This window comes from Pseudorca crassidens, chromosome 9 (assembly GCF_039906515.1).
Source record: "Pseudorca crassidens isolate mPseCra1 chromosome 9, mPseCra1.hap1, whole genome shotgun sequence".
In the NCBI taxonomy this organism is placed as follows: Eukaryota; Metazoa; Chordata; class Mammalia; order Artiodactyla; family Delphinidae; genus Pseudorca; species Pseudorca crassidens.
This window is the reverse complement of record NC_090304.1, coordinates 31502557-31515172: the sequence shown is the minus strand read 5'-3', so window position 1 is coordinate 31515172 and position 12616 is coordinate 31502557. Positions and strand designations below refer to the sequence as shown.

General features: G+C 36.9%; 2 protein-coding genes across 2 annotated transcripts in view; one reads left to right on the top strand and one right to left on the bottom strand.

Moving 5' to 3' along the window:
- ANO3 (anoctamin 3) overlaps positions 1 to 12616 on the top strand; it is a 269884-nt gene that overhangs the window by 111863 nt on the left and 145405 nt on the right. The window lies entirely within an intron of this gene.
- MUC15 (mucin 15, cell surface associated) overlaps positions 10663 to 12616 on the bottom strand; it is an 89592-nt gene continuing 87638 nt past the window's right edge. Inside the window, exon 4 of the mRNA XM_067749582.1 lies at positions 10663 to 10802. Within this exon, the coding sequence (XP_067605683.1) occupies positions 10774 to 10802 (29 nt within the window). The 3' untranslated portion in view covers positions 10663 to 10773. The remainder of the gene's footprint in view (positions 10803 to 12616) is intronic.

Here is a 12616-nt window from a genome sequence, read left to right as displayed (position 1 = left end):
AAGTATTCATCACTTACACACCGGAAGCTTTATATATACATATGCATTATCTAATTTAATTCTCATAATAACTCAATGAAAGTAAGTAGTGGTAGTCTCATTTTACTAATGAAGAAAATAAGGTTTAAAGAGGTAAGTTTCTTACCCAGTCTCTGAGCTAGGCAGGAGCAGAGCTGGATTGTAGCATGTCTCTTTGACTCCTATGCTTTTCTGACTCCTGCTCAATAGTTAACTGTAAGAAATACACTCACATATATTAAATCATATCTTTCAAAACCCCTGAAATGTTGCTCTGAAGTAGGCAGTTCTGTATTTTATTATTGTGTGGCTAACCCACAGCATCCAGGAGTGGACTGAGCTGTTGTAATTTACTCGTGTATCAAAAAAGTAAAAATTTACAGGGAGTTGGTTACAAATAATATTTCTAGCAAAAGTAGCCACGAGGGAGAATGTGTATACTCCTTGATATTCCACAATAATCAGTAGACTAAATATTTTCAACTGCATCTGCTACACAGTGTAGGAACTACCCTTGTAAATCAGGAAAAAAAGAACTCTACTCCCCTCCTCCACAAAAGCCCCTACAACTATGTCTAGAGCAGGAGACTAGGAAATCAAGACACGGGGACGTTAATTATGAGAGCAGATTTAGGTGAGGGATGGATTTGTCAGGATCCATGTCTTTGTTCCCTCGAAGACTATATAGGAAAAAATGTACCTATATAGGAAGGCTTATTTCATAACCAATACCAGAAAACAAACAACAAGATGCCATAAGATGTTTTCTGTCTCCTGGAACTAATGTCTTGGTAATTAGACACAGAAGAGGCTTCCTGAATCTCCAGCTTGCTGGTTTTCCCCGTGAGTATTTAGCGCGTCTTGGGAGACCGCCTAAGCTTCCCTGGAGGACTTTAGCTCTAAAATGAGAGCTGCAATAACTTGTCTGCAGAAATTTTACTTATGTTTATGGGATGTGAAAGTAAATTCAGTAAGTTAATGCGTGGGCACACCAGTTAAATGGTGCAGATAATTGTTCTACTTCATATTTATACATTCAGTCAGTGATAGGCTCACATCAAATCAGTTCTCTACCTGCTGAGAAATGAAGGCAGCCAATAGAATCAGATCAAAACTAATGTCATTTGAACATAGTAGAAGTCAAATCTACTTCATTAATCTGCTACCTCAACGCTCTCTCCAGTTTGTGTATGTAGCAGAAGGAACACTGGATTGGGAGTCAGAACATTAATAATAATATTAAATAATTACAACCGCTAACATTTATTAAGGACCCTTCAGGGATTTTATTGATGACCTGTATTCACTTATAATCACATCTCTAAAAAGTAGGGTATATTTTCATCCCCTTTTCATAGGTGAGGAAATGGAGGCTTGGAATGGCTAAGTATCCCTGTTCTCATACAGCTAGGTAAGGCAGGAAGTATATAGAGACCACCACACTGTTAAGCACTGCGCTATGCCAAGTACATTGGAGGTGCACAAAAGGGCCTGTAGAGGCCATGAGACAAGCACATCAGGTAGTAAGAGAACATGTTTGCATCCCTCAGGAATTCTCATGTTCACTAGGGACCATGAGTATCGTGCTTTCCTCAATGTTTTATGTTTAAGAAGAAAGTATAAAATTGAGGTTCCTGTGCTCAAATCCTAATCAATTGTGAGATACTCATCCCTTCCCTGCTGCTTATAGCCCTTCACTTCCTCATGTCCTTTGCCTCCATTCACATTGGCCTACAGACTTCTTAATGCCACCAAATGAGTCCATCAAAATGTGACTATTCTGAGCAACTATCACTATTTTCAAAGGGAAATATCAACAAAAATAAAGCACTGTTGTGTTTATTAAATAACTTCTGAAGCTTGTGGATTTTTAAAAAGTTGTTTTGTGGCTGTTGACTTCTCTGCAAGATGAAAATCACGATTCCAGATGAGGGTCGCAGTCATGGAGACCTGTATGATTTTATTAATCCCTTGATGCCACAGGTAGTTTAGACACGGGGATGACAGTAATCTACCATTTGTTGTTTAAAGGTTCCAAACTCTTGTGTGAAGTTAAAATGTTCTGTTATGTGGGCCTAACTGGAAAATCAGTTTTTAGCATGCTGATTAATTCAAGGTCAAATCTATTAAGTGGCTGATTCTTTTTTTTTTTTTTTTTTTTTTCCTTTTGCGGTACGTGGGCCTCTCACTGCTGTGGCCTCTCCCGTTGCGGAGCACAGGCTCCGGACGCGCAGGCTCAGCGGCCATGGCTCACGGGCTCAGCCGCTCCGCGGCATGTGGGATCTTCCTGGACTGGGGCACGAACCCGCGTCTCCTGCATCGGCAGGCGGACTCTCAACCACTGCGCCACCAGGGAAGCCCGAGTGGCTGATTCTTAGTTCAATGTCTTGTCAGTCCCAATTACAAACTATCCTGTGGAGGTTTTCCTGACAAAAATAAATGTAACCCTCTGTTGCATTGCATCATGTGAATGTTAACCACAAAGGAGCAAAATTTTTCAATTTTATTTATTAGTTTGTTTCTTTTTAGATAGCAGTTACTTCTATTGCTTTCATTATATGCAGCCCAGAACCAATATGATGCAATATCAAGTTTAACAGTTGTAGGAGTTTTCAGAAATTACAGATGTTACTATTGAAACTTTCTCTAGTGAAAAAGAAAATGAGGCAATTTACATGAAAAGCTGAAAAAATATATAGGCAATCCTAGTAAACCCATTCTATAAAAAACATTACCTGGTTCACCAATAAAAACTTTTTGTTTGTCAGACCACTATTATTCAGACTGAAACATACCTCCCACCTTTTATGTTAAACTGCCCAACTAATTCAAATAACCTAAGAATATGCAATAGATTATTAAAAATTGACAGTAAAATCATCAAAATGTCACTGACATTATATGACTAAATGCCACTTAGGTGAAACATACATAGACACTATTAAACAAGGGCACATGAAGGCAGCCCCCTACCCGACCCCATAAACACCCCACTTAAAATAAAGTAATAAAAAACAATACAGGAGTTCTTATGAAGAGATGAGTTATCTTTTTTTTTCTTTTAATCATTATTCAGACTCAGGCATTTAAAGAGTTGTCTAAAAACCCTCCAGTCAAATGCTTTGTGCAGCATTCAGTATGTAACACTAGCTAATGGGAAAAGCAGGTGGTGGAAGAGAGAACTTTCTGTTGTCATGCTGAAGAGTGTGTCAAAGAAGATTGTCATTTGAAACTCTGTTGTCAGCAATGAAGGATTCCAAATGCAGCTGAACCCAGAGCTCTGACTGTGGTATGTTTAAATAAATATATCAATCTAGGAATTCTCTTTTACTTTTCTGTTTTCTTAAAAATATGTAAGAAGCCAGCTAAGAATAATAGATATTGATTTCAGAATTGGAGATGAGTGTATCTGTTTTTTCAAAATACTAGAAATGTATTTTTAAAAATAAGAAATATATGATCTAAATTGTTATATTTTAAGCATCAGTGTTTATCTCACATAACAGATGCTGCCTCTCTGAAGTTTTGACTATTTTTAAGTCATTTGATTTTTGGTTTCAATGAAATAGGTATTTACCAGTTCTACTCTAAAATTTGTTCTTGATTCAGAAATACATGAAATATGATCACTTGTAAAAGTATGTCTTTTTAAGATGTTCTTAAGAAATTATTATACAAGATGCTTTAGTAAATAATTTCAGTCAAAGTAGAATATCTGAGAAAATATCTGAATTTAAAGAAACATATCTTATAACATTAAATGTTAAAATAAATAAGTGACACAACTATGAAATTTATTGTGATTTAAACTAGGGAACAAAATGTTTTTCAACCTGCCGTCTTTATTTTCTTATGCTTTTAAGGTGATAAAATTAATTAATTTGTCCCATTCTGAAGGCTTTATTTTCATTTGTTTTAAAAATGTCAACTGCTTCCCTTTGGAGAACAGAGGTTCAACTTCTAAATCTGCATTCAAGGTTAAATCACCTAAAATAGATAATCACTGATATGGAAATAAGTGTTCTTTTCTTTGAGAAAAATAAGTACTTAAAAGATTCATCATATAGTATTTAAAATATAAAAATCAGTGAGCAGGAAAGTATACTCAAATGTATCCTCGGTAAATTACTTTCACTAAGATTATATTTAAAGCTCACATATTAAAAAAGTATTTATTTCATTGAGAACCCAATAGAAAACCACAGTCTGCTCCATCATAGACTATTCTACTTAGAAAGGCTTGGCTTTTGGTTTTCATTAGAAAAAACAGAAAAACTTTGATTTTAAGCAAATAAAAATGGGTAGAGAGAGAATAATACAAGATAGTCTAAAAAAACAGCACTTAGTTTAATGCCTGTTACATTATAGAATTACAATCAGTATTTTGTTTCTCTCTTCCCTTTGGTTCCTTTTTAACTTCTGAAAAGAATATTTATACCTGCTTCATAATTTGTATTCTTTCTATGGGTATATGCCTTATTCTATGGTATTGAGAGTCACAATTATCCAGTTATGCAGGTCAGGTGTTTTGGATCCAATCTGAAGTCTCAACTTCAATGATTAATTTTCGATCTTCTTTGCAATTCCATTGATACTGTGCTGCTCAATGAACCGGCTGGATTCCATAGGACACTCCAAATGTGAAAAACTGATTCCCCTTAAATAAAATAACTGAAGTCACTAGTGGAAAAATTCACCTCGAAGACCAAGCGTTTGATACATCATTCAGAACAATTCATTGTTTGAACCATCTTGAGAGAAGTAGGAAATGTACTCTTCCATAATTATACCTGATTTTAACGGAATTAATTCTCAGCCATCAATAGGAAAGTAGCTTTACATTTGAGGACTCTTTTCAGGGAAGAGTATATGCTGCGTAATTTTACTTGATATTCATAAGAATATGTGTATTTTATTATCTTAAAAGCAAAACTATAAGCAAAACTTCACTAATTGTCAGGTTACAATATTTTTTAAAATTATCTGTGGGCATTTTTTTCTCAATAAATGAGAGATGACATTTGGTGATATTTAAGGTTCAAATTTCACATCCCAAGAAATTTTAGCTGTGGGAAGTTTTAAACAAAATATGTATGTTTCTTTTTCTAAACAGATACCTTACAACAGTGGTTGTCAGGCTGGGAACATCAAAATCACCTGTAGGGCTTATTAAAAAACAGATGGCAGAGCTCTAACCCCAGAGTTTCTGATAACAATAATTCCAGTTGAGACCGGAGAATTTGTGTTTCTAGCAAGTTCTCAGGTGATGTTGATGCTGCTGGTACTAGTACCGCATTTGAGAACCACTGCCTTAAGTCTTCCCTTAATATCTCCAGTGTACTCTGCATTTTGAGAGCCTATCATATGCCAGACCCTGTACTAAGTCTGGATATTCCTTGATGAATAAAACAGGCAGAATTCCTACCCTTGCAAAGCTTGTAGTCATCTAGTGGAAGAGTCAGAAAATAAATAGTAAACCAACAAGTAAATAACTATTTACAAGTTGTCATTGAGTGGGTCATTAGGTAGTGGAAGAGGGGTTACTTGGGGTGATCAGGGGGGCAACCTCTCAGAAGGTTGTTTTTTTTTGTTTTTTTTGTTTTTTTTTTTGGCGGTACGCGGGCCTCTCACTGCTGTGGCCTCTCCCGTTGCGGAGCACAGGCTCCGGACGCGCAGGCTCAGCGGCCATGGCTCACGGGCCTAGCCGCTCCGCGGCATGTGGGATCTTCCCAGACCGGGGCACAAACCCGTGTCCCCTGCATCGGCAGGCGGACTCTCAACCACTGCGCCACCAGGGAAGCCCTCAGAAGGTTTTAAAGGCAAGAACTGAAAGGTGAGAAGTCAGCCGAGGAGGGGAGTGGGAGAAAGAGGCATTCCAGGCAGAGAGGTGCCTCATGAGGTGAGGGCCCGGAGGTGGGAAAGAAACTGACACGTAGCCTGTGTGGCAGGAACACAGAGACTGAACACCAGGATGGCCGAAATGAGAGGAGACAGAGAGGTGAGCAAGCACACCATTACAGGGGGCCTGTGCTGAGGAGTCTGGATTTTATTCTAAGTTTAAAGGGTTTTCAACAGATTTCTGTTTTCAAAAGACCACTCTGTACATGACAGTGGGGGAACAGTGATGGAAGTAAGCTGGCGATATAGCATCCCAGCTGAGAGATGATGGTGGTTTAGCCAGGAGTGCTTGCAGTTAAGGTGGATACATCAGTTTCCAACATCAAAACGTGTATAGATGTATGATTACAGAGATGACAGTTATTAAAAATTCACAGTGAGGTTGATTAAAATGACATGTGAAGAAGGGAAAAAAGAAAGCAGGTTTGAAAGCAAAATTATACTTGTTTGTGTGTGTGAGACAGTCACCAAGTATACTAGGACTGTAGGTGATTTTTTATTCCCTTTATTTTTTATGCAATAAGAAAAAATGCACATTATTATAGCATTTCCAAATTCACATATATCATTGAAAAGAAAAAAACTGTGACTTTGAGAAGACAACCACAAGTTGAATGACTAATTGAGTCATTCGTGTGCGTGTGTGTGTGTGTGTCGGTGCCTACACATGCATATATACAAAGTATATGGGTATAGCACTATCCAAAGTATAGTGGATATAAAGTGAATATAGTTCCAGTCATCAAAGAGTTTGTAGTTAGTTGGGGAGGATAAGAATAGGGACATAAGAGCAACTCTGACTCAAATGTTAGAGTGCATAAGAATCATCCTTTATGTTCTTTGACAGTCCTTTCAGGTACCAATTTCTCCTAACACAACCAACACCCTAATAGGTCTTGAATACACTCTCCCATTTCCATGACCTGTGCGTTTGCATGCAGAGTTTTCTCCCCTTTCTTCTATTCATTTTTCAGGAATCAAGTCACATACCACTTTTTAAAGTCTATTTTTAGAGCAATTTTAGATTTACAACAAAATTAAGAGGGAGGAACAGAGATTTCCCATATCCCCCAGCCCCCACACATGCATAGTCTCCCCCATTATCAGCATCACTCACCAGAATGGTACATTTTTTACTAAGGATCAACCTACATGGGCACATCATAATCACCCAAAGCCCACGGTTTACCTTAGGGTTCACTCTTGATATTGTACATTCTATGGGCTGAATAAATGTACAATGACATTTATACAGCATTATAGTAATATACAGAGCATTTTCACTGTCTAAAAATCCTCTGTGCTCTGCCTATTCATCTCTCCCTTACTCTTGCCCCCTTGCCAGCAACCACAGATCTTATTTTTAGTGTTTTTGTGGTTTCCAAAGCTTTGTCTTCTCCAGAATGTCATATAGGTGGGATCATACAGTATATAGGCTTTCCAGATTGGTTTCTTTTACTGAGCAATATCCATTTAAGATCCCTCTATATCTTTTTCATAGCTTTATAACTCATTTACTTTTAATGATGAACAATATTCCATTGTCTGGATGTACCACAGTTTTTTTTATCTATTCACCTGCTGAAGGACATCTTGGTTGCTTCCAATTTGGGGCAATTATTAATAAAGCTACTATGAACATCCACATGCAGGTTTTTGTGTGGACATAGGTTTTCAATTTCTTTGGGTAAATACCAAGGGGCACAATTTCTGGATCGTATGGTAAGATTATGTTTAGTCTTGTAAGAAACTCCCAAACTGTCTTCCAAAGTAGCTGTACCATTTTGCATTTTCACCAGCAATGAGCGAGAATTCCTGTTGCTCCACAATCCTCACCATCATTACTGTTGTCAGTGTTCCAGATTTTGGCCATGCTAACAGATGTGTAATGGTACGTCATTGTTGTTTTAATTTGCATTTCCCTGATGGCATATGATGTGGAGCATTTTCTCATATACTTATTTGCCATCTGTAGATCTTCTCTGAAAAGGTATTTGTTAAGTGATCACATACCATTTTTAATTGGATTTTTTATATTGAGTTTCACGAGTTCTTTATTTTGGATAACAGGTCTTTATCAGATATGTCTTTTGAAAATATTTCCTCCCAGTCTATACCTTGCCTCCTAATTCTCTTGATATTGTCTATTTCCAGAGCAGAATTTTAATGAAGTCTAGCTATGCATTATTTCTTTCAGGGATCATGTCTTTGGTATCTAAAATGGTATCACCGTATCCAAGGTCATATAGGTTTTCTTCCATGTTATCTTCTAAGGGTTTTATAGTTTCATATTTTACATTTAGGTCTATGATCTATTTGGAATTATTTTCGTGAAGAGTGTAAAGTCTGTCTCCATTAGTTGTTTTGTTTTGCATTTGTTGTTTTGCATGTCTAGTTGTTCCAGTACCATTTGTTGAAGAGAAGACTTTTCCTTTCTTCTCCAGACAGTCACTTTATCTTTGTTCTCATAGCTCTTGCACTCACCCCCGTACAGCCCAAATCACACCAAATTGTAATTACTTGTCCTCTCTGTCTACTCGACTCAATTACTCTCTCAAAGGATAGGGATCATGGATTATTTTTCTTTGTAATTACATCAGCCCCTTGCACGGAACCTGCCTCATAACAGGAACTCACAATAAACTTGTTAAATGAGTGAACATGAAAGAGAATATTAGGAAAACATTACAGCTTTAGGTGGAATAGAGTTATTAGTGTGGCCTTAAGAGTTTAGATAAAGTTTATGAAGAAGGAGGAAATCAAGCTTGTCTTTGAAATTGGATAAAATTTTTGAGTAATTTTAATTCTAGGAATTCATATGAATAAAACAATTAGAGATGTTAATAGGGATGTATGAGTAAGGATATTCATTGAATCATGATGAATCATAGCAAAGAACAGTTTAGCAAATTAAGCCAAAATATTCTTCAGTAGAAGGTAAATAAATGATAGAATGATCAAACTGAATACTGTTCAGCTATTTAACAGTGCAGTAGGACATGGCCACCTGCACCACTAAAAAGTGGGCCTATGGCATAACAATAAATAAAACATCAAAATATAAAATTGTGGTATTCCCCATGCCTGGTCTGGGATCCCCTGACCCAGCAAGTCTAATCCACATGAGCTGCTGAGACTACAAAGCCTGAGACGCTCCTCCCTAAAAATCTGGAAAAAGTTTAGGGAACCCCAGTATCATGTATCCTTGATCTCATTGAATTCTTTGCATTAAAACAAGATGAAAATGCCTCATCACTCTCCCCTGGAATAGGCTTTGTTTTCTGCCTAATTCAAATGAAATTAGATAAAACTTTGCCTATTGATATCAAGGTATAATGGACTTTTCCTGTTGTTTTACCCAAACATCACTTCCTTTGACATTCAGGTGGTACTGACCCTCTTTACCTACCCTAAGAATGCCAATCAGAATCCCCCACCCTTTTGTCTATAACAACAGACACAGTGACGGACAAGATCCCAAAGCTGAATTCCACTCTGGGATGTTCTCCAAGAACTATAGGGAAAGATGATCTCTCCCCAACTGTGGGAAGAAAGTTATTTTTAATGTAAGGAATGAGACAAATAGAAAAACAAACAAAAACAGAATTAAAAGACAAGAGATAGAGAAGAGATGTAATAGTAGAGAAAGTAAGAATCCTGACAACTGCATTTGACTCTCTAGAACCAGCTGTTCCTGAAGCTAACTAGCTCTACTGGACATAGAGTTAAAGCTGAACACATTTTATAACAATATGTATAAAATTCCATGCCTGTGTATCTGTATTATGTATTGCATATTATATATCATATAAGTATATATGCATGCACAAATATAGTTGCATCTATATCTGGGGGGGGAGAGAGGAGAGAATGAGAGAAAGAGAACTCAACTTGTAATAGCAGGCACCTCTGAGCAATACTTTCACTTCATCTTCATTTTGTATCAGGCATGAATATTATTGGGGAAAAAAGAGCAGAGTTGGAAAAAAGGAAGCAAAGGAAGGGATGGGGCAATTAGAGGAGCAGCATGAACAAAAGTAGAGTCTAGACAAGATTATGTATGTGCAGTGGCCAAGACAAGAGACACACTTAGCTATAGCACAGAGTATAGGAAAAGGACTGTAGAAAGACTACAGGTATGGAGCAATATGAATTTATATAACAAGTCTTATTCAGGAGCCTTTACTGCCTCATACCCATAAACTCAAACCTTTGTGACATCCTGCAGATTTGCAAAACACTTTCACACAGTGAATTAGTCGGCCAACTGAGCAACTCCTGGGCGCACTAAAACATCATTCAAACAAATTGGAGCTATGTTGCCACTTAACGGGGCAACACATGAAACTCCTTACGTAAGTAACAGAATGAATCTTTCAATTTATGTAATAAACCCCTCAGTTTGGTTCTGAAGGACAGATATGGCATTGGAGGATCTTTTGTTTATGATGTCAGGATGTTAGTCTTTTATATACTTGAGAGAAGTAGTAAAAATAAAAAAATAATAATAACGGTAATTATAAAAGTAATTAATGGGAATTCCCTGGTGGTCCAGTGGTTAGGACTCCACGCTTCCATTGCAAGGGACCCGGGTGCAATCCCTGGTCGGGGATCCTGCAAGCTGCGTGGCACAGCCAAAACAAAGAAAAAAAATATATATATGTAATTAACAAATAGTATGTGCTAAAGAGTACATGGGACTTTACATAATAAACATGTGAAATAGGTATGATTCTTATCACTTTATAAATATAAATCTTTTAATATAAGATAAGAGTTAAGAACTTAGCTCCTGGGTTTAGGACACATGAATTTGGGTTTGGTGCTGCCTCTTACATGCTATGTTGGAAAAGTTGTTTAAATTCTCTTTGCCTCAGATTTCCTCTCTATAAAATAAGGGGGGAGAGTAATAACAGTCAATAATACATACTACATAGCGTATTTATAAGGAATCAACAAATGGGTATTCATGTAAAATACAATTGTGTTGGCACATAGTACTTTATCAATAAGACAGAGTATTATATAATTATTGATGGGAAAATTGAAGATTTGAGAGATTAAATAACTGGTCCAAGGATGCACAGTCATGTTAAGTGGCAAAGCTGGCTTTATCCCTTTGGTGGCCTGATTCTGGGCTGAGAAAGGGAGGGAGGTTGGGATTAAGGAAAGAAAAAATCCAAGAGGAGGAGGCAGGTGCTTAGAGGTTGTAGGACTGTAGGAGAAATAAAAGAGAAGCTAAGAAAAAAATGATCTGGAAGAAGAGATTTGTCTAATGCACAGTGTGATGTACAACCTCTCATTTCATTCTACACGATAGGTGGCAAATTCTACTTTGTTTACTAATTGCCTCCACACATGGGATTTTGTGGTGGAGGGAGAGAAGTAAAGAAGAGGACGAGAGGAAGTTCATAAATGCTATGTGTTATATGTTTATAACTTAAGCAAATAGACCTCGAATGTTGCATCTGGCAAGCTAGTCTCTCCCTACACCACTAAACAAGTGGTGACAAGTCTTTGAAAGGGCTTGGTGATGTCTAGGTTGGAAAATATGAATCTTCTGTTGCTCTGAAAAACTTTCAAAAGGCAAACAAAACCTAAGCAATATATAAAAGGATCAGCAGCCCCCATTACGTATTTAAACGTGTTCAGTTCTCTCTCCCTGATGAGTACTGCTCAAATCACGGGAGCTTCATGGGGATTACGCTTGTGACTTGGGATCGATTTTAAGAATACTTACGAATCTGGTCTTTTACCTTTTATTTTCCCACTTAACAAGTAAGTTTTTTGTATGTATCTAAAAAAACCTCCCTACTTAGAAATTATCTGACTTCAGATATTTTCATATATAAGTAAAGTTCACGTATATATATAATTGAGTTCCATTTGTATTTATTCCATTGTATTGTCTAAAACATTTAACTTTGCCTTTTAAAAAATAAACGTGTATGTCAATAAAGCAAATATTGTTTAGGAAACATATTTAGTTAAAAAATCACAAGGGGTTAGAAGAGAATGCTTTTAGAATTCCTAAATAGAGGTCTCTGGACTGACATTATCTGTAACTATTTTTCTTTGTGGTATCACTGCTTTGGAAAGCAATATTTTCAAAAACTATAGAGACTTGCCAAAGTGCTCAAAATGCTTATGTGTTTATAGATGCAAATTTTCCTTAGTCTTTCTTAGGTAAGCGATTCTTCCTTTGGTAACAAGGAGAGATATGCAAGATACTGCCTTCAAAGGATTTCTCATCCTGACCTGAGATCTTAGAGTTTAGCAGATGCTACTGGCATTTTTGACACTGAAGTAAAATGTTTTCCATTAATGAATTTTAAAAAAGCCATCTGTAAAAAGAAAGGGATCCTGGAGCAGGCACAAAGATTAAAGAAACTACTACTCTTGTGGAACCTGGGACCTTGGAATCTGTCATCTTTGTTTGATAGGGTCTTAAATTGGTACTGGGTCAAAACAGGCAGACAAGAGGGGAGGCTTTTACTGGAAAAAATAGCATTATCTAACCATTTGTTGAATACTATTATACTTAATAATACTATTATTAAGAATCATCTCTAACGCTGTGTGCTTCTTGTTCATCATTACTTAATGCAGTTGCCACTGCCCTGCAGATGCCGACCTGATTCGCAGGGACTCTTTCATGACTCACAACTGTTTGGCTTTCAGAGTCTCCAGAAATTCAGTC